Raw genomic sequence first — 20,472 nt, 5'->3', positions numbered from 1 at the left:
TTTCTAAAATTTAATCATTTCCCAGCTGCTTGAGGTCCCAGAAGAAAAAAAGCACACGAAGAGTTACTAGTACATGTGATTCAGTCCTGGCACGCCACTTTAGGGACAGAGACCGTGTTGTACAGCCTGCTGTGGCCGGCTTAGCTAGAGAAAAATGCTCTGGCCCCACCCACCTTCGCCGGCTTCCGGCGGAAGTCTCTCCTCCAGCGGCCCAGTGCCCAGCTCGCGCTTCCGGCAGGAGTCTTGGGGCAAGCGCCTAGGCGGAGGTGAGTGAGAGTGTGGTGGGCGGACCCTTGCGCCCCTTCCCGGCCCGGGCCTCAGTTTCCCCAGCCCTCCCTTGGCCGTGGGCCCGTTCGCCCGGCATTCACCAAGCATTTACGAGGGGCCGAGTCTTGGGGGAACCTGATGGACGCTGCCGGGCTGGCGGGGCAGTGACACGTGAGCAAACACAGACGTCACGCGGTGGGAAGTGCCACGCGCAGTGGGGGCCCTGGGGGAAGGGGACAGCAGCAGAGAGCGTCGGGTCGCCGGGGACACCGGCTGATGTGTTGGGCGCACGGCTGAGCGTGAGGTTGCAGGGCTCTGGCAGGCGGGATCCTAGGAGGACGTGTGGACCCAGCCCCCGGGTCTCCAGTCTGTTGAAGCAGGATGTGATTTCCCTGTCGCTGTGGTTGCGTACTCTAACAAAAGCAACTGAAGGAAGGAAGGGAGGGCTGAACTTTCCCCACAGTTCCGTGTGCAGCCCATCGTGGGGGAGTCAGGGCGGCAAGGGCTGAAACAGCTGGTCACATCGCATCCACAGCCCGGAAGCAGAGAGCTGTGAATGCGTGCTCATGTCCCTTCCCCATCGTTCTGCAGTCTGGGACGCCCCGCCCACCACTAGATGGGTCTCCTCACATGAGTTAGCCGGATCTAGAGAATCTCTTACTGATGTGCTCCAAGGCCCCTCTCCCAGGTGACTGTAGACGGTGTCAGGTTGACAACACTAACCACAGCACCAGCCTCCCGCTCTTTCTGAAGTGCGGGCAGTAGGTGAAAGGTTACTGTGGCTTAGACAGCGGTGGCGGAGAAGGGAAGAGAAATGGATGGATCAACAAATAACTAGAGGTGGACTTGACAGGGCAGGGGATGAGGAGTGCAGGGGACAGCGATGATTTCATTGGCCTAAGTGAACGGTTCTCAGGATGACTGTGCTAAGTGACTTCAGGGTAGGGTGGAGACCTAAGGAATATTAAGATGACTCCTTGGGGCACCTTGAGGTTGAGCTGTCAATGGGAGCTACCTAAATGGCAGTGAGGTCCCTCTGTCCTCACAGGAAGATTGGGGTGTCATGGTGGGGTGGGAATGAAGGCAGAAAAGGAGCTGGGTTCCACCCCTCAGGGACCAGTTCTGATTGTCTGAGCTGTAGAGAAGCAGAGGACTCCAGAGTGTGACAAGTTGCGCCCAATAGGTCTCCGAGGAGGAAGTGGCCAGTTTCGAGAGGGAGCCACAGAAACTTGGCCCTGAAGAGGGAAAGGGTGGCGGTGGCGGTGGCCCGTGTGAACAGCCTGACAGACTGAGGTGAGGGCCTGGGGCTGACACTGGAAAGCTGTGCTGTAGGAGGTGACCGTGAGTCAGTGTCAAATGCTGCTTCCCATGCCAGTGACACCCTGCACATGGTTGGAGAAACTGAGTCCACACAGGCCAGGTCACTTGGAATCTCAGTAGCCGGTGGACACAGAGGGTTTACTCTCAGTCTTGGATGTTAGAGCCCATGCTTTGAAGCACTGAGCTCCACAACCCGCGTTACAGCGGAAGTGGTGGAGGGTAGCCAGGTGCCACAGCATTGCCCCGCCCTGCTCTGAGGTAGCTGCTGTTTCTTGAGAAAAGGGAGACAGAATTCCTTGCTTGGGCAGATGCGATTGCAAGGTCGCTCTCCCTTACCAGAGTGAGGGATGAGGACCTTAGCCGTTTGTATATCCAGTGAGAGGCAAGCCACCGCTTAATGATGACACGTGGAGGGAGTGTCTGTGCGCTTCCTGGGGGCCTTTCCAGCTGAGGTTGGCTTTGTGTTTGGGACACATGGTGCTCCCTGGAGGGAGGGAGCTAGACAAGCTCTCTGAAGGAAAAGGCGGGCTTGAAAGTGGACAGAGCGCACCATAGTGACCAAGTAGGAACTGAGCAGAAGTAGGCAGGCCAGTCCCTTGAAAGAAAAGGGAGCAGGCTGTCCTGGCATGTGGCATGCTCTGCCACTGCCTGGGTAAGGAAAGCATTGTTCACAGGGAGCATCGTGTGTTTCCTGCAGTGTTGGAGACTCAACCCAGGCCCTCCACATGCTAGGCCAGCACTGCAAGGTACAGACCTTCTGGACACAGTCTGGTTGTTACACCTTGGGGTTGGGGACATAATACTTTCTGGCATCCCGTGGGTAGAGACAGGGATTTGCTGATGGATTACAGAACAGAGGACTGACTTCTCCCAGAAAGATTCAGTAGTGCTAGGCTTCAGAGCCTTGGCATTGAGAGAATGTGGACCTTGAGGCCTGTTCAAAGTGGGTTTGAGCCTGTGTCCCAAACTGCCTAGCAGTGTAAACAAGAGCCTGAGATTAGTGGCCCAGGTGAATAGGTCAGGTCGGCATTTGGATCTGCTTCTAGGGGTTCATGGGGACCAGAGCAGGCTGCTTGCTGGGGAGATGTTAGCCTGCAGAAAGCATGTCAAGATGCAAGGCTGCATTAGACCAGTAGGGCAGTGCCTCTCCCCTGACCCACCATGTCTAATCACAGCCTATTCATTAACCTAAAAACTAGTGGTGCCCAAACTATAGTATGAAAGGAAGGTAATTGAGGATGAAATAAAACGTTTCCATCTGTCACTTGTGGCACAGTGGTGCTGGAGTCACCGTGAGGCCACTGGTGGGTTCCTCTTGCTATAGATACACGGGAATGAGCCCACCATAAGGGTTATCTCACAGCTACCATGTCAGCAGCCCCAGAGATGTGAGCTGTTGTCAACAAAGTGGGTTTTCCAGAATGGGAACTCTTGGTTCCAGCTTGACAGTACGCATGGAATTCTTAGCAATTTCAGTGGATTGTAGAGCTCTGGAAAAGTATGTTTACAGAAATCAGAAGCAAGTCCCTTGCCTTTGTGAGTATCAGAGGTGCTTGGAATGCAGAACAATTCTTAGCTCCGTGGGTAGGGCCTTTGTGCTCCCTGCTCACTGAATGCCTAGAGCTTCCACTGGGACACCGCCCAGGGTTCCAAACTCCTCTGAAGATAGCCACGGTCCAGGAGTCCTTTTGACAAAGCCCAGAGCCAGCCCAGTTTGCCAACAGGGAGGGGATGTGATAACAGGTTCCAGAGTGCAGAGTGGACTGTCCAGACTGGCAGGGGAGAAGTCTGATCGCATGATTCTGGAAGGTTCCCACAGGAGCTGGCATTTCAGCATGGTGGAGAGGAAACGCTGTAGTCCACCTAACAGTGGGCCAAGGTTCACCCAGGCAGAGCCAGGCCCCCAGTGTTCCCTGAGCCAGGCTTGCCCTGGGCACTCATGACAAGTGGTAATTTGGTTTGGCAGGCACCTCCTCTCTGGGAGTAGCTGTTAGAGACCAGGACAAGGTACACCTGGTCCACTTTAGCTCCTCAAGACGTGATGAGTCCCCTGAAATCCCATACACACTGTCATGGGGTCACCAGACCAAATGAGAATATAGAGAATGCCAGGTGTGTGTGAGCCCTTGTGAAGTGCAATCTTCCAAGGAACAGCAGCGTTACTCAAGGGGATGGGGGCGTGGCTCAGTGGTAGCCTGGTCCCTAGCATGAGGCCCTGGGTTCTGTCTACAGCACTGAGAAGAAAAAGAGGTCTACTCAGATCACACTCCTCTCAGCTGCTACAGAAGAAAAGTAGGAGAGCAGTGGTGGCTTGTAGACAGGTCCCTGAGGGAGAGAGTCTGTACTGAGGAAGGAGGGAAGGGTGGCTTGGGTGTAGCGCGTGCACACACACACACACACACACACACACACACACACACACCGCCCATCCCTTGTGTGCCGGGGACAGACTGAGAGACAGGCTAGACCAGGTCAGACCTCAGAACTGCAGGCGGCTTCGGCCTTTGTGAGGGAACTGGGAGCCGCTGAAGGGTTGAAACAAGACCTGACATGACCACACCTACCTGTTGAAAGGTCACTTTAGGGGGACCCGTGGAGGACAGTGCGAATGTCCACTGTACTGGGGTGGGACCCATGGCCTCTGCGGTCTCACTGTGCCCAGACCCTCCCTTCCTTCTTCCCAGCAGCAGCAGAGCTGGGGATCTGTGACCTGTGCATCCAGCTGGCCATGGAACAGTTTGACTCTGACCACCAGCCCCTTAGGTGAGGACTCCATCTGGGGCGCATTGCACATTCCTCACCATGGAGGTGAAGAGGACCCTTCCAGTTAGGGGAACTGTCCTTTGAGGACCGTGGTCCAGCTCTGCTGCATCTTCCCGCCAACCGTCTTCAGGAGAGGCTCCTGTGGCTGCTGGCCCACGGATGGGGCGGTGGGCCCTTGACGTCGCCTTTGTGTGGAAGGCCGTGCTGACGCTGGGCCTGGTCCTCCTCTACTACTGCTTCTCCATAGGCATCACCTTCTACAACAAATGGCTGACAAAGGTAACGGCCTCAGCAGGACAGGGCTGGCCCGAAGGTGCCGGAGTTGGTACAGTTGTGTTGGGTGGTGGCGGTGGCTTTTCCTGGACATTGGCCCTGAGAGGGCTAAGCAGGTGACCAGCAGGTTGTGATGAAACTAGGCAGGGATTGAGCTCCTGGGCCGCCACTTCTCTATGTGACCTCCACACGGGGGCTCCAAGGAGTCACTGTGTGGCTGAGTCCCCATGTAGAGCCCCTGACATCAGAGGGAGCGGGGAGGCACTGGGTTGGACCCTGCCACCGCAGCGGGGAGATGGAGGGGCTGTGGGGCATCTCTCCACTCCTGCTCTCTGCTTCCGGCCCCACAGAGCTTCCACTTCCCCCTCTTCATGACCATGCTGCACCTGGCCGTGATCTTCCTCTTCTCGGCCCTGTCCAGGGCGCTGGTTCAGTGTTCCAGCCACAGGGCCCGAGTGGTGCTCAGCTGGGCTGACTACCTCAGAAGAGTGGCCCCCACAGGTAGGTCCAGCATGCGGAGGGCTGCTGGAGAGCCCAGGCTAGAAATCAGAGGAGCCTGTGGCCTCGAGGCCACACCCTACCTTTGCTTCTCACCCCTTTCCCTCTGCTGCATCTCAGCAAAGCAGGTAGCACCCCTGTCCTTGCTGGCTCACGTGGGCCTCAGTGGGCTCCGCCAGGCGCCAAACGGGAGCCTCGCGGTAGTGGCCACACAAGGTTGGCCTAAAAGATTTCCCAGATCTAGTCTAGACCTCAAGGGGGCATGGGAACCTCTGGCCCTGGGAGTGTGAAGTTGGAAAGGACTCTAATGGTGAGGGAGCAGGGGGAGTCGGCAGGCCGGGCTAGCAGTGGAGGGCCAGGTGCCCCTTGAGCGGTTTGACTGGGTCAGTTAATACTCTTGTCTGGAGCTGTTGAAATTCACAAAGGAGACCGGCAGGCCTGGCCAACCAGGACGGACTGTTTGGGCCAGATGTTAACCTGGAGTTGCTTGGTGGAAAGGAAGGGCAGGCAGGCCCTCAGGTGCCTCAGCCACATGCTTGCCAACCGGCTGCCCTGGCTGGGTGTCCCCTGTCCCCACAGCACTGGCAACAGCACTGGATGTGGGCTTGTCCAACTGGAGCTTTCTCTACATCACCGTGTCGCTGTGAGTACTAGCCACACCCTCTACCCGCCACTCAGGCCAAGCTTATTTGCTCTGTCCAGCTGGCAGCCTGTCTAGCCAGCAACGGGCCAACTACTCCATCAGTCTCGGGGACCGGCCCTTGCCCTCCCTCAGCTCCTTGCTGGCACCCAGCAGCACTCCACGCAGCCTCCAGCTCTTCGGAAGCCCAGTGCAGAGAGAGATGCTGCACCTGCCTGCCAGGCAGTCAGGGGAAGCCAGGGAACTGGACAGAGCAGCCACGGTTGCTTGGCGGGGTGGGATAGGGGATGGGGGGGCCGGCAGGCAGCAGAGTGGAGGACCAGACAGTGGAGCGCTGCCTGTCAGAACCCAGCCAGTCAGCAGTCACAGCTCTGACACCTTGCTTCAGAGAGTGCAGTCCCTCATGTCTCTTTGTGTAAGTTTCTCTCATCCTTCTTACCTGGTCTCTGCCTATGTAGCCAGGTGAAGAACAGAACTCAGTAAGCTTGGTGTCACACCCACCGCTCCTCTCCCAGTGACTGTCAGGCCTCTTCGGGACTTCTTCCCATGAAAGCTCGCATGTCTGCACAGACCCCACTGGCTGGCTGCTTTTGCTCTTCGGGGCCTGCTTGCCCTCGGGTGGGGGTCTGCAGCCGTGCATTGTGGGTATCCCCGCTCCAGGTACACAATGACCAAATCGTCTGCTGTGCTGTTCATCCTGATCTTCTCTCTGATCTTCAAGCTGGAGGAGCTGGTGAGGCCCCGCGTCCCTTTCCCCTGCCGTCACTGCAGATGCCCGGGACGGAAGAGGAAGTCTGAGCAGTGACTTGTCACTCTGTGACAGGAGATTGCTGGCCTGGGTCTCTGAAATGCCTTGCTTGGGGAGGGGACCGAGAAACGGGTGAAAGGCAGAAGGTCTAGAAACAAGTGCAGGAGGGCCAGCGTTGGCCTGGGGCCCTGGGGTTCCCTTGGAGCCATTTGGTGGTTTTTGTTTTTTGGGGGGGCACTTAGAGTCTGGAATGGGCACCAGCACTTCAGTATTTCAAAATAAGTATGTTACTAGAAACATGCCAGCTGTATGTAGCCTTGTGTCTGTCAGTAGGCCAGGGCCTCTGGAAGGGATGAGGCACAGAACGCCTACTGATCCCCAGCTTCAGATACAGCACATGCTTGAGCCCAGAGCTCCCAGTGAGCCGCACTGTTCCCCTCCTAGGGTGTGGCTTGAACCCCAAGCTCCCAGTGAGCCATACTGTTCCCCTCCTAGCGTGCAGCCCTGGTCCTGGTGGTCCTTCTCATCGCTGGGGGCCTCTTCATGTTTACCTATAAGTCCACACAGTTCAACGTGGAGGGCTTTGCCTTGGTGCTGGGAGCTTCATTCATCGGCGGCATCCGCTGGACCCTGACACAAATACTTCTGCAGAAAGCTGATCTGGGTGAGCCCCGGGGAGGGTGGGGGGCCGGGCAGACAGAGGCCAGCAGGCCAGGTCTGACAGCTTCCCATATCCTGTTGTGCAGGCCTTCAGAACCCCATTGACACCATGTTCCACCTGCAGCCGCTCATGTTTCTGGGGCTCTTCCCTCTCTTTGCCATATTTGAAGGTACGCTCCGTCTCCTACCTCCTAACACTGTAGTACAGCAGAACCCACATTACTGCTCTGGGCTCAGCACAGTGCTAGAACTCAGTCCCTCCCCAGCTGCTGTGGTTTGGGACTGGACAGCAGACACACACAGAATGACTAGAATCTCATGACGAGGGTGCAGAGAAATTATGTGTGAACTAAAGGAGTCAGTGCAGAGAGTGTGGACAGCTCCAGAGGTAGCGGAGCTATTTATGCACTAGTTTTTCATTCCCCCGATAACCAGATGTGGAGGATTGTTTTCATCCTTATTTGGCAAAAGGAAGAAACTGAGGAACCGAGGAGGTGAAAGCATGCCCAAAGTCCCATAGCTCATAAGCAAGCCAGACTTGGTGCCCAGCAACTTGGCGTCAGGAGGCTAGGCCCACCGTCACATGGTGCACATGCCCCCAGGAGCAGAGTCTGCCCCAGGTGGAGTACTTGGGTCGGAAAGGGGAATGGTAGAGAATGAGTGGTGGGTGGGTGCATTGATGATACCAGGACACCCTGGGAAGCAGGGGCAGGAGGCTCTGCTGTGTGTGCTCAGGGAGCATGGGCAGAGTGGCAGCTTCCACAGCTGGGGTTGGGGGACAGCCTGGGCACATCCAGAGAAGAGGCAAGGCCAGGGGGTTGTACAGTGGGCAGGATGTTGCCACCTCCTTTCCTCCGATGCTTTGGGATTAGTCTTTGTCCCTTGTTTACCCTCCTTCCCAGAGTCCCAACTGTCCTCAGGGTCATTACCGAAAATTCCATCCCACATCCATTTAAGTTTCAAGCAGCGAAGCGTCTCCAGCCTCCCTGAGAAAATGATTCCGCAGCCCCGTTGTCCAGGAAACTTGTGTGTGGAGCTTCATGCTTTTCCTTTTTAAAATCTCTCCCCGTCCCTTCATTATGCCCCTTGTAGCAAACACCACACTCACCCCTCCCCAGGCGCCCTCACTGTTCCCGCTCTGCAAACCTCATCCAAAAGCCCCTGGTCGCCGCCACTTAGCAAAGCTGCGTGGATTTAGCTCCTTTAATCTTCTCTGGTAAATTAATCCCCCAAGCGCCTTCATTACTTCTGTTGCTCTTCCCCGAATTCCTCAATTTGCCACTGCCTTTGCGGTACTGCTGAGCCCAGCACCAAACAAGATGGCCTGCCTCGCCGGGCTCCTGGCATGGGGCACAGTGTTGTCGAATTTCTGTGCCCCCTGCCCCTCCTCCACCCCAGAGTTCTTGTCCACTTCAGCTCCCACCTGTGTCTGTCATGCCCAGTGGATACTGACCTCCCCCCACACACACACCCTGTGGGGGCCTTGCTGTGGGAAGAGCCCAGGAACTCTTTAAGGAGGGGCCACGGCTCCCCCAAACGGAAGCAAGGACAGATGTGTTGTGCGGTGTGCCCTGGAACGAGGGGCTTCAGCTTTGTCCTGTACTTAAATGTGTGCTTTGGTTTGGTTTGTGTAGCCCAGGCTGGTCTTGAACTTTCTATGTAACTGATACTTGAGCCAGTCAAATGCCCCCACCTCCCAGGTGTGGGGTCACAGGTGTGCACCTCCACACTCCGCTCCGGAGTTTTTTTTTTTTCTTTTTCATTTTTGAGATCTGTTCATTAGACTATACTGCTTGTTGGAGAAGTGACAATCTAGTCAGAGTCTTGTCATTCTCTCAGTAGGGGAACCAGTAGCCAGAAAGGGGACATCGCTCCACCTAGGGCTGTACATAGCTTTGTAGTAGCAAGGCCCGAATTTGGGCTGGGCTGTATAGCTCAGTGGTAGGGCATATATGCCTAGCGTACACGCACACACATATATGTACACATGCATGTAATCTAAAGAAGTCCTGCATACCACAGGTTCGGTTCCTCCATGTTCTGATAATGGACGTGTATTGCCCTGGGTTCTGTAGTGCCACCATGGTCCCTGAGTCTCAGGCCATCCGGGTGGGACTGTTTTAACATTCCCCCAATATTTCTCCTACCTCAGACAGTCAGCAGACCAGGCCCCCATTCTGTGCTAAAGAAGCACAGAGGGGCCGGGCGGTGGTGGCGCACGCCTTTAATCCCAGCACTCGGGAGGCAGAGCCAGGCGGATCTCCGTGAGTTCGAGGCCAGCCTGGGCTACCAAGTGAGTCCCAGGAAAGGCGCAAAGCTACACAGAGAAACCCTGTCTCGAAAAACCAAAAAAAAAAAAAAAAAAAAAAAAAAGAAGAAGAAGCACAGAGGCTGTTGAGTAAGGCCAGCAGACTGCCTAGGCCCTGTCTCCCCCCTCTCTCTCTGTCTCTGTTGGTTTCAGGTCTCCATTTGTCCACCTCAGAGAAAATCTTCCGCTTCCAGGACACAGGGCTGCTCCTGTGGGTTCTTGGGAGCCTCCTCCTTGGTGGGATTCTGGCCTTTGGTTTAGGCTTCTCTGAGTTTCTCCTGGTCTCCAGAACATCTAGCCTCACTCTCTCCATTGCTGGCATTTTTAAGGTACGCACTGGGAAGTGACCCCAGACCTACCCTAGAAGGAGCCCCATGAGGGCTTTTCCTAGCAGCTTCTGTCCCTGTTTCTGCACCCGGAGAGGGCGGGAGAGGAGGCTGCAGAGTGTGGCCCTGGATGCGACAGATCTTGCCCCTGCAGCGCTGTGGAAGTGTCCTTTCTAACCAGTGCACACAGCTGAAGGTGCAGACCAGGTCTCAGACCAGGCCTGGGGTGTGCGTGTACTGCACTTAATGCAGCATGGTTATATGCAGTGGCCTGGAGCCCTCGTCTAGGTGGATCAGTGAAAAGTCCATCACTGAAAGCTGGGCATACAGGTCAGATCTGTGGAGGAGCTTCCCTCTGGACAGGTAAACCCCACGCTGGAGCGGTGACACCCAAAGTGAACATTTAGGTATAAGGGTCCTCTTCCTCTGATGAAGAGAGGCCTGTCTCACCACGGCCATGCTGACGGTTGTCCAGCTATGGGTGCCTAGCAGTGGCAGACTCCCGTACTCCTGTGGGACGCCTGTGTCGTCCTCCGGGGCTCGATGGCTTTCTGCTGTGGCTGAGAGTCTATGGAAAGCCCCTGTGTACCTGCATCTCAGTAACCCCAGGAGGCCTGCAGGCCGGTGATCCCGGCAGAGAGGTTCCCACTTCTGCCCTATGAGTCATCCCGTCATGCCAGCTTCTGACCCCATGTCCTGCCTCTGCCCACAGGAAGTCTGCACACTGCTGTTGGCAGCTCACCTGCTGGGTGACCAGATCAGCCTCCTGAACTGGCTGGGCTTTGCCCTCTGCCTCTCTGGCATCTCCCTGCATGTGGCCCTCAAGGCCCTGCACTCCAGAGGTATGGTGGCCTCCTTCCCAGGGCTTGGGCGTACTGACTGTCCCGCCCACCATCCAGCTGCCTCTCACCAACCGTTGCTGTAGTTTGGGATATGCGCTGCATGGCGCTGGCACCCTGGGAAGGTATAGGATCATCTCTAGAGAAGGTTGCTAGGTTAGTAACTGTGGTGTGTCTACCCCCAAGGTGATGGCGGCCCTAAGCTCTCGAAGGGCCAGGGCCTCAGCGCTGACCTGGAGCTGCTTCTCCAGAACAGCCAGAAGGAGGAAGACGATGAAGATGAGTATTTTGTCACCCAGGGGCCACAGTGACCAGCCCAGGGGCAGCGGAAACAGGCCACTCTACAGTCAGCGCTGCTGGTGACTTGGTGTGGACCGGGGGCTCAGCTGCTTCCTCAGAGCAGCTACAAGTGGTGGCTTCAGAGTCACCTGTAGGACCGTGGCAGGAGGGGGGCTCCCGCTCTTTCCTGCGGAGGTTAGGTCCAAACAGGGAGCGCCAGGCTCACCCTGGACGGAGTGTGGCAGTGAAGGGAGCCAGTGATCTCTTCTCCACTGTCGCTCTGGCTCCAAGAGCCAGGATGAATTTCAGGTGTGTGGTTGTTTCTCTTACGGGGTTTGGACTGCAGGGCATCTGGGAAGGCGTCATGGGGAGGCTAGGCCTCATCACCTGGACAGTGGCTTCCACAGAGAGGAGATTTCTTTATAGTTGAAGTAATGATTTCCTTCTGTACTGCCCAGTGTTGCCTGAGGCAGGAGAGCAAGGAGAGCCCCGGGCCTGGCCTCTCCTTCTCATGCCCTCTGTTTGTGCCCCAGACCGCATCTTTGGGGCCACACTATGGACCCACCACCAGAAATAAATGGGCGCTTGCTCGGTACCATCTTGTGGAGACTAGTTTCACAGCCTAGATTTGCAGCCTGGCTCTGTCACATGCTCATTGTGTGACTCTTACGTGGGTGACTTAGTTCCTCTGTGCTGTAGGTTGTCTATCTGTTTAAAAAAAGAAGAAGAAAAGAGGATGTCACCTACCCCAGGCTTTCTGGAGAATGTTACAGATTAAATATTATGTACGTATTCCTAAAATACTGTCAAGAACCAAGAGACCAAGACCTAGAAAAGAAAGAATTTCCTGAGCTGCTGGGCAAGGATTCGAGGCTGCTATGCGTGAGAAGGGACTCGGTTCTGGATTGTGGGCCAAGTTGTGCACTTCTCCAGACCACAGTCCAGTGGAAGACAAAAGGCCCTGCTGAGGGCCTGAGCCCTCCTGTGGCTTGGCGCCTGGCCTGACGGTTGCACCTTCCTGGTGGAGCTGGTCTCCTCTGCTGGCCCAGGAGGCTTTCCCGTAGAAGTGCTTCAGACACTCACAGCAGGTGGCGCCATTGGCCCACGGTATGGCTCCAGCCCTGCCTGCTGCCACCCCTGCCCAAACCCTGGCAGCAGAGGGTGCCTGACGGCGGTGGCATCTGTGTAGCTTTGGGCAGAGACCCAGAAGGGGCTCTGTGTAGAGCTGGAGCGAGTAGATCTCCGTTGGTTATGCCCAGAACGCACGGACCACAGACTTCTGGAGGGGACAGATAGTAAATATTTCCATTGAGGACCATATGGTGTCTGTTGCAACTTGACGCAGGAAGGAAGCCTTGCATGGCACAGACACAAAGGGGCGTGGCTCCATCCCAGTGAAATCTGGTTTCCAAAAGTGAATTCTTGCCCACCCCTGCTGGAGAGGGATCCCTGTGGATTGAGAGTCTGTCGAGGAGACTGAGGCCCAGGCACAGTAATGACTGCCTGAGGCCGTTAAAGGGACTGGGACTGTGATCAGCTTTGAGTCCCTGCCCATCGCAGCACTCCAGAGCGCTACCTTATCTGGTCCCCAGCCCGCCTTGGGCTCTGCAAGCTCGGAGGTCAGGATTACAGAATGCTCTTGTTCCAGCCCAGTGATGTGGGAAGAACCAGGCGGGGGGGGGAGGGGGGGAGCTGGGGAGACTGCCTTCGATGAGAGAGCGGGCCTTGCAGCCAGCCCGCTGGCTCAGGTGGATGAGAGCTTCCTGTCTGCTCTGCACCGCCCCCCTCTCCAGACCACAAGCTGGCACCGCTGTCTGGTGCAGTAATTACAGGGTGTGGAGTAGGCCCTCACCGCTCACATGTTGGGTTCAATGACAGGCCCTCACTTAGCAGCAATTACCAGCCAGGCCTAGAGGAGGCCTCCCTTCCCTCCTCCCCCACCCAGCCCACCCAGTTGCCCGGCCTCCTGGTCCAGACTGTCCACCCTCAGCCCTGAGCCCTCCAACTACCCATGCTGTCTGCAACCACTGCATCTTGGGGGCTGCAGCGTCACCATGGTAACTCGGCGTTGGCCCAGGTTGAGGGAAGCTGAGGATGTGACTGGTCTCTGAGGCTGTACTGTTTGTCCCCAGCTCCAAGGCTGCTGCAGCCGCGGAAGGAGGAAGGCTGACCTGGGTCTGAGTTTTAAGTGCTTACATGCCCACGGCCTCTCCCTGGAGCCCACAGTGGGAGGAAGGTTGATGACCCCAATATCCTAGGACGCTTGTGGTTGGTGTGTGGACAAAAACAAGCCAGAGGTTTGCTGAGAGCCTGGTGTATCTCCATCTTCATTCTGGTACCCTCCCTACCTTAGGGGCTCAGGGTAGCATCCTCATCGCGTCTTGCGCTGTAAAAACACCAGTGGCCTAAGAGGGGTTACCTGGCACCAGGAGAATTTGCCCCATGGTACCTGCAAGGATCTTAGGTATCATGAATTGGCATAGTCCAAAGACCTGAGGGTGGGGACTCCTGGATCAGCCTTCCAAGGTGAGCCATCCAGGGAATGTTGGCCACGTGGCGGACTGCTGGACTTGAAGGCAGAGTCATTGTCCTTCTAGCCCCGGGGAAAGAACGTGTGGGGAGCACAGGGCAGAAGGGCCACTCCCCGGCCCTTCATGTGGATTATTTAATCCCAAGTGGCCCAGTCCAGCTAGAATTTGTGGACCCATGTCATCCTGGCTGTGGGCACTAACCTCACAGAAGCCAAGGATCTAGAAGTCATCTATTTTCCTCTGCCACAGTGGACTGGGTGGCCGTGGGCATGCTGCTGATCCCCTGAGCCTGTGTCTTCACTCATAACCGGAATACTTGTATCGCCTGAGCAACTGGGAAGATAAGGGATGCATGGAAATCCACTGGCAGTGTTGGCACACAGCCGTTAGCTATCTGTATTTAGATCCCAGATGTCACAATCTACCCAGGTGACAAGGGAGAGGAGCAGCCAGCATTGGAGCCCCAACATTTAGGGGTTGTACATAGGAGCCTCTTAGTGGGTGTTTGGTTCATGAAGGAGTTTCCAGTAGTGGAGAGATGGCTCTGAACAAAAAGGCGGGGCGGGGCTCGGGTCACCGGTCCCTAACCCTGAATTTGATCCCTGGGCCCCACACAGTGAAATGAGACAACCAGTTCCACAGATTGTCCTCTGACCACAACAAGTGTGTTGTGTGACTCACATGCTCCCCTCCCTAGCTGTTAGAAAAATGTTTTTAGAAACAGAGTGTGAAGGGGTGGTGCTAGTTGTAATTTTGAAATGATTTGCTCAGTAAGATGGGCAGGTTCCCATCCCCCACCACCAGCAGTGAGTGCCAGTCCAGCCTCTGCCTGCCCCCTAGCCACACAGCCCTGACATCAGCCAGGCCCCTTCTCCCAGCTTCAGAGCAACCAATGAACTTGACTGCTGTTCCCATGGTTATTTACAGTTTCGTTGGCAACCTAGTACATTTCCCTGAAGCAGGCCAGCAACCCCCAGGCCCTGGCATCTGGTAGCAGGGCCATCCCTTTCTCTTACTGTCTGAGGAGAACCCTCCTGTTGGGGACAAGGAAATTTATTAGAATACATTCAGGAAATGTTTCTGGAGCATCTGCAGGCGCCTGCCTGGTGTGAGCCATGGAGACCGTGAAAGTCATTAAAATATCCACCGTGCCCTCATGGAACCCAGTGGCCCATCTGCAAAGCCCATTGAGAGACATGGAAGTCTACTGGAAAGTGGCCCCAGGGCAGGGGAGGGCATTGGGGGGGGGGGGCTTGGCAACTTGGCAGTGAAGTAGCGAGGCAGTGCTGGGACCTAGGCACCGGAGTTGAGGGCCCCTCAGAGCTACCCTGAGGGAGAAGCACTTTACCTGGTGCTCAGTCACTGGTGGTGGGCCCACCCCGGCATGACTTCTGGTAGGCAATTTTCTTCATGACAGTTCCCCACTGCATCATGGTGTCCCCGTCCTCAGGACCACCAAGAATCTCTGCAGAGGAGAGCAGCATCTGGCATGGATGTGCATGTGTTGTTTGGTTATTTGTTTGTTTGGTTGGTTGGTTGTTTGGTTGGTTGGTTGGTTGTTTAGGTATTGTGCTCTTAACTCCCAAAATGGTAGGAACTGCTGATTTGGGGACAGCCCAGTTTGTCCAGAGTTGCAGTGAGATAGACCCCGAAGGCATACAGGAAATATGATGGCTGGGTGGTCAGGTGGGTAGATGGATGGAGGATGGATGGATGGTTGAGATGGGTGGGTGGGTGGGTGAATAGATGAGTAAATAAATGGATAAAGTAGAGGAATGGACAGATGAGGACGTGGGCAAATGGATTGATGGATAAGTGGGTGGATGGATTATTAGATTAGTGCATGGATAGATGGATAGAAGATAGATAGATAGATAGATAGATAGATAGATAGATAGATAGATAGATAAGGAAATGAGTAGATGGATGGATGCATGGATGAGTATGTGGATGGATGGATGGATGGATGGATGGATGGATGGATGGATGGATGGATGGATGGATGGATGGGTGGGTGGATGGATGGGTGGATGGATAGATAGGTGTGTAGGTATATGTATAGATGGATGCATAGATTGGCAGGTGAATGGATAGATGATGGGTAAGGGGATAAGTAGTAGGGTGGGAAACAGAGAAGGGCATAACCAGTTGTCTGGACCCATCTGGGATAGGAAAGCCATTTTGAGAAAGACCTGGCCTTTTGAACTTAGCCTTCAGAACAACATGAGAGCTCACTGGGACAGAATAAAAGCCGAGCACACAAAAGGCAGAGCAGAAGGCACAGAGGTGGGTGAGCACCTGGATGGTGCTCGGCCTTTGAGATCAAGTTCACTGTCGCTAGCTGGAGGTGCACAGGAAAGGGAGTGGGGACTGACTGCCTTGTTTCTGAGAAGCCCATGGACCCCAGGAGGCATTCTGACCAGGATTGTCCCTCTTGTCCTCTTCAAGGGGCAGGTGTCTCCCTCCCTCCCCGTTAGCCCAGCCGTGTTCACTCGCAGGCCCTGAAGAGCGTCCCATACAAAAGCTTTATCACTTGCCCATCTGTGCTGTCCCGGCCGACCGTTAGCCTGCACTCTGGAAACGGTTGTTATTTACAGTCCCGTTTCCAGACTTCAAAAAGCAAAAATAAAAACAACAATAACAAAAACAGACTGAGAGAGGTGTGTCTGCTTGCCCAAGGTCACTCACTCACCCTGGCCACTCAAGAAGGAGCCCTTCCCCCCAGAGCTCCACACCTCCTCCCCAGCACTGCCACCCTCTGGGAGGGATGCCAGGCAGTTTTGATGCCCTCCTGCCAATTAGGCCCCTCTGCCTAGGGGCAGCAGTAATGGCCCACCACAGGGGGCTGAGGTCTAGCGAGGCAGGGACCCCTGCTGCTATCTTTTGGCCCTAGGAGGAATCCCCCACTGAGCCTGGCCACCATCCTGTTCCGGGCTGCCCCATGAATTAAACATGCCCCCGTGGTTAACTCAGTAATGCTTTTATTAATAGTTAATTACTCAACGTGCGCTGGGGAAATGAGGCTCACTCAGGCCTCGTAAATTAAGGCAGTGATCTTGCGAAGGAAACCAATGGGAGTTCATTACCCGGGCCCCTTCCCTTCTGTACCTCTGGGCTTGCCATTTAGCAGTGCTAATCGAGACGTGCTGGGTGACAGGGTGAAGGGACAGGGACTTTCTGCAGGGGAGGTGGGGCTGGAGGATGGCATCTGGGCGAGAAGAAGGGCCCAAGGAGAGGAATGAAGTATAAGCTAGGAAATGTTATTCTGCACTTAGCAGCCTGTTACCTGCGCATGTGCCTTGTCAGTGCTGGGGAGGTGCAGTCTCCAGGGATTTCCAGACAGAACAAGGCTACGTGGGCTGGTCCAGGCACTCCTCCACTCAGTCCAAGCCTGGACCTGTTCCTGCTGCTGCCAACACCCCCCCCACACACACACACACTCACATACACGCACACGTGCACACGCACACACAAACATATGCATGCACACATGCATGCACAGTAAGGCTCCTCGTCAAGGCTCTTGCCATCGCTGCCTTTCTCATTTCACAGGTGTCAAGACTTCCTCTTCTGTGTTTTTGTTGTGGCTGAAGCCAATTTCCCATCCTGAGTCTGCTGCCCGGCTGGATAAGGGTCTCGTCTAACCTGCCTTAGCTTTTCTAAATTTAACTCTCTTATGTGTTTTGTTTCCCACAAGACAGAAGCCCTGGGAAAAGCCCGTCTCCCAGGAAAAGACAGCCAGTGGATACTCTGAACCTACTGTGTGCCAAGGCCTGTTCTCAGGTTCCCATGTTTATTGATTTCCAACCAGGAAATCCTTACTTTTCTGAACCGCCTCTTCTGATCTGAAAGTGGAATTGATAAGACCTGTGTTCTGGGGTCATCAAGATGGTGAAATTAACTGTACACTCTTTGAAGCATTTGGGAGTGTGTGTGTATTTGTGTGTGTGTGTGTGTGTGTGTGTGTGTGTGTGTGTGTTTTGGGGCATGCATGCACACATGTATGTGCTGTGTGCACCTGTGTGTGGAGGCCAACAGACAGCTTGGTGGTAATTTCGAAGGAGCTGTCCACATTGTTCGAAGAGTCTCCCTGCTAGCCTGGAACCCATTCAGCAGGCCAAGTTGACTGGCCCGCGAACCCCACAGGTCCATCTCCCTCTCTGCCTCTCCTTCCTCTTCCCCAGCCCCATACTCCCTTTACCTCCCACACTCCGGCTTGGATTACAAGCAAGTGCTGCACCTCAATTTTTTTTCTTAAAAATAAAAGTAGATGGGGCATTGACCTCAGGTCCCCATGCCCCTGTGCTTACTCTGGAACTTCGTTACCAGCTATCTCCCCATCCCTGTTTTAAATTGAGGTTTTGTTTGTTTGAGCCCAGGTCTTATTCTGCAGCCCAAGCTAGACTTGAACTCAGAGCAAACCTCCTGTCTCAGCCTCAGTGCTAGAATTATAGGCCTGAGCCGTCACATCAGGCTTTAAGTGGCCACTGTAATTATTGTCCTCCTCACGTTCATCTGCTGACTGCGCATGTCCCCACATTATAGATATGCAAAATGAGGCTTGTAGCTGTGTCCTTCCACTTGCCTGGGAACCCAGAACCCAGAATGAATTACCAACCGTACTGTCTTCCTTTGGTGGGGACAAAGTGGGGAGCTGGCCCCCCCAGCACATTGCCCAAAGCTCAGCAAAGGTCTGCTGTCGGTCACAAAACCTCCCTGAGGCAGTACGGATGAGATGCTGTGAACCCCACCATGTGGTTGGGGTGGCTCAGCTCTGAGTCATGCCTCAGCCAGCAGTGTGTCGATTGTTTCCGTTTTCACAGCCAGAAAATGGGCACACGGTGATACCCCACTCTATGGAAGGACAGCGGTAGGATTCGTGGCTGTAGGGCCTGACATCTAGAAGCTTTCTTTCAGAATGCTCCACTGGATTCTCTTTATGAAGTGGGGATCAGCAAGGCCTCCCTCCCCTTTTGGTAGAGGCCTCAGAGCCCCCACAGAGAATAGGCCCCTGAAAGCCTGAGCTTCTAGGGTTAAACGCTCCCACCTCAAAGTGGCCCCTGGCCTAAATGGGGGCTCTCCTAGGCCAGGAAATACAGAGGCACAGAGACAGATGGCTGCCCACACCCACGCCAGTTCCCAGCCGCTTTGGCAGGTGGAGGTCAGTGTCTGGAAATGACCCCTAAACTGCCAGAGCTCCCTGCTCACAGGCACAGTCTAGGCTGGAGCTTAAAGCCTCCCCAGTTTGGGAGCACTAGCCTCAAAGGAGGGCCGCTTGGGGTTCGTATATAATATGTAACGTCAGATTTAAATGTCACTGCTGCAGGCGGCTGACCCGGGTTCCCACACAATGGGCCGTGAGGGGTGCCTCCGCCGCCGCCTCTTCATCTTCCTGGCGGTAGCTGACCAAAGGGAGGGAGATTTGGTTTCTTAAAAAACTAAACAGTTGTTGAGCACTCTGGCGTTGCCTGGGCAACAGCCGAGGGGGAGAGAGAAGCATCTTATTGTTTAAAGTTATTCTTGCTCGATTTCAAAGGTCTGCTCTGAAAAGACCGTATTCTCCAAACAGCCCAGGTTCTCCTCTTCAGCACAGGCATGCAGGCAGCTCCTGCTGCCCTCAGCCCCATCCCCTCTCCAGCCTGAGGCTATGGAAGGGTACTGCTTGAGCTGACATTAGGAACCAAAAGCGACTTCCCTGCTGTCTCCTGGGCATTCACTCTAGGCCAGCGGGGGGGGGGGGGGGGGCTCACCTGTGAAGACACAGATTGCATGCCAGATTGAATGCTAGGAGAGCCCAGCCACTGGCTGCTTTTCCAGTCACTCCGTGACTTGGGCATTTGGTCACAATGATAGTGACTTGGGGGATGGAAACATGCAAGGGCCTGCACTCGAAGAGGAGACCCACATTACACTTGAGAGGCAGGCATCTTGATTCCTGACCCAGGGCTAGATGAAGACGACAACATCTGGTCATCACTTGCGGACAGTAGCCCAGAGCAGTCATTGAGATCATTTAAGAAACTGTCAAGCAGCCTGGCATCCATGCTTCTCTGCCCCTCCCACAACACTGTACTGGAATTGTTTGCTCTTCTCTCTTCCCCACGAGACTGTCAGCTCCCTGGCAGCAGGACCACATCTATTCATCTCTGTATGTTCTCATAAGCCCGAAATCCTTTCAGTTGCAAGGCAAATGCTGAAAACCCAAACAAGATGTACATATATTTCTTTAATTAAAAATGTTTAGCTAGTGAGTACATGCACACGATGCAGGCAGTACTCAAAAGGTTCAAGGGACTGAGTACTCGTGTCTCATAGCACCCGCTTTCTCTGCATGGGGACAGTCATGGTTCTCTTCTTCCAGGAATGTCTGTCGTAAAACCCAAGTGAGCATCAAATATGATGTGTTACTTATATCTCAGGCCTCAGTACCTAGCATAAGGGTAGCATACAGTGACAAAGGGGAGAGAGAGGGAGAAGGAGGAGTGGATGGATAGAAGGATGGTGGATGTGTGGGAGGATAGATGGATGTGTGAGTTGATGAGTGGATATATGGGTGGGTGAATGGATGGATGGATGGATGGATGGATGCATGGATGGATGCATGGATGGATGCATGGATGCACGAGTGGATGGATGCATGGGTGAGAGGGTACATGGATAGCTGGATGGTATCTAAGGGTTTCAATCGCTGTGATAAAAAAAAAAAAAAAACCACCATGACTAAAAACAACTTGGGGAGAAAAGGGTTTATTTCAACTTACACCTCCACATCAAGATCCATCATCAAAGGAAGTCAGTTCAGGAATTCAAGCAGGGCAGGAACCTGGAGGTAGGAGCAGATGTAGAAGCCACAGAGGAATACTGCTTCCTGGCTTGCTCAGCCTGCCTTCTTATAGTACCCAGGGCCACTAACCCAGGGGTGGCACCACCATGATCTGGGCCCTCCCTCATCAGTCAGCAGCAGCAGCAGCAGCAGCAATAATGACAAAATTCACCATAGTCTTGCCTACAGCCTTGCCC

At 54.7% G+C, this 20,472-nt stretch overlaps 1 protein-coding gene across 1 annotated transcript; it reads left to right on the top strand.

The window, feature by feature from the left end:
- The first annotated feature begins 173 nt into the window (after positions 1 to 173).
- On the top strand, positions 174 to 11,519 carry Slc35c2 (solute carrier family 35 member C2). Its single transcript, XM_028868491.2, has 10 exons — positions 174 to 266; positions 4,272 to 4,629; positions 4,974 to 5,124; positions 5,701 to 5,764; positions 6,422 to 6,494; positions 7,005 to 7,173; positions 7,256 to 7,339; positions 9,631 to 9,806; positions 10,516 to 10,645; positions 10,829 to 11,519. The coding sequence occupies exons 2-10, from the start codon at positions 4,510 to 4,512 to the stop codon at positions 10,951 to 10,953; spliced, it is 1,092 nt and encodes a 363-aa protein (XP_028724324.1). The 5' UTR covers positions 174 to 266; positions 4,272 to 4,509; the 3' UTR covers positions 10,954 to 11,519.
- The last annotated feature ends 8,953 nt before the right edge of the window (positions 11,520 to 20,472 follow it).

This window comes from Peromyscus leucopus, chromosome 4 (assembly GCF_004664715.2).
Source record: "Peromyscus leucopus breed LL Stock chromosome 4, UCI_PerLeu_2.1, whole genome shotgun sequence".
Taxonomy (NCBI): Eukaryota; Metazoa; Chordata; class Mammalia; order Rodentia; family Cricetidae; genus Peromyscus; species Peromyscus leucopus.
Note: the sequence above shows the minus strand (reverse complement) of the source record. Positions and strands in the feature narration are given on the sequence as shown.

What these genes read in the sequence shown, in the direction of transcription:
- Slc35c2 (XM_028868491.2), top strand. Translation starts at nt 4,510, where the DNA reads ATGGGGCGGTGGGCCCTTGACGTCGCCTTTGTGTGGAAGGCCGTGCTG. An exon ending in CTCTACATCACCGTGTCGCT is followed by an intron (nt 5,765 to 6,421) that starts GTGAGTACTAGC and finishes TCCCCGCTCCAG; the next exon opens with GTACACAATGACCAAATCGT. An exon ending in CAAGGCCCTGCACTCCAGAG is followed by an intron (nt 10,646 to 10,828) that starts GTATGGTGGCCT and finishes TCTACCCCCAAG; the next exon opens with GTGATGGCGGCCCTAAGCTC.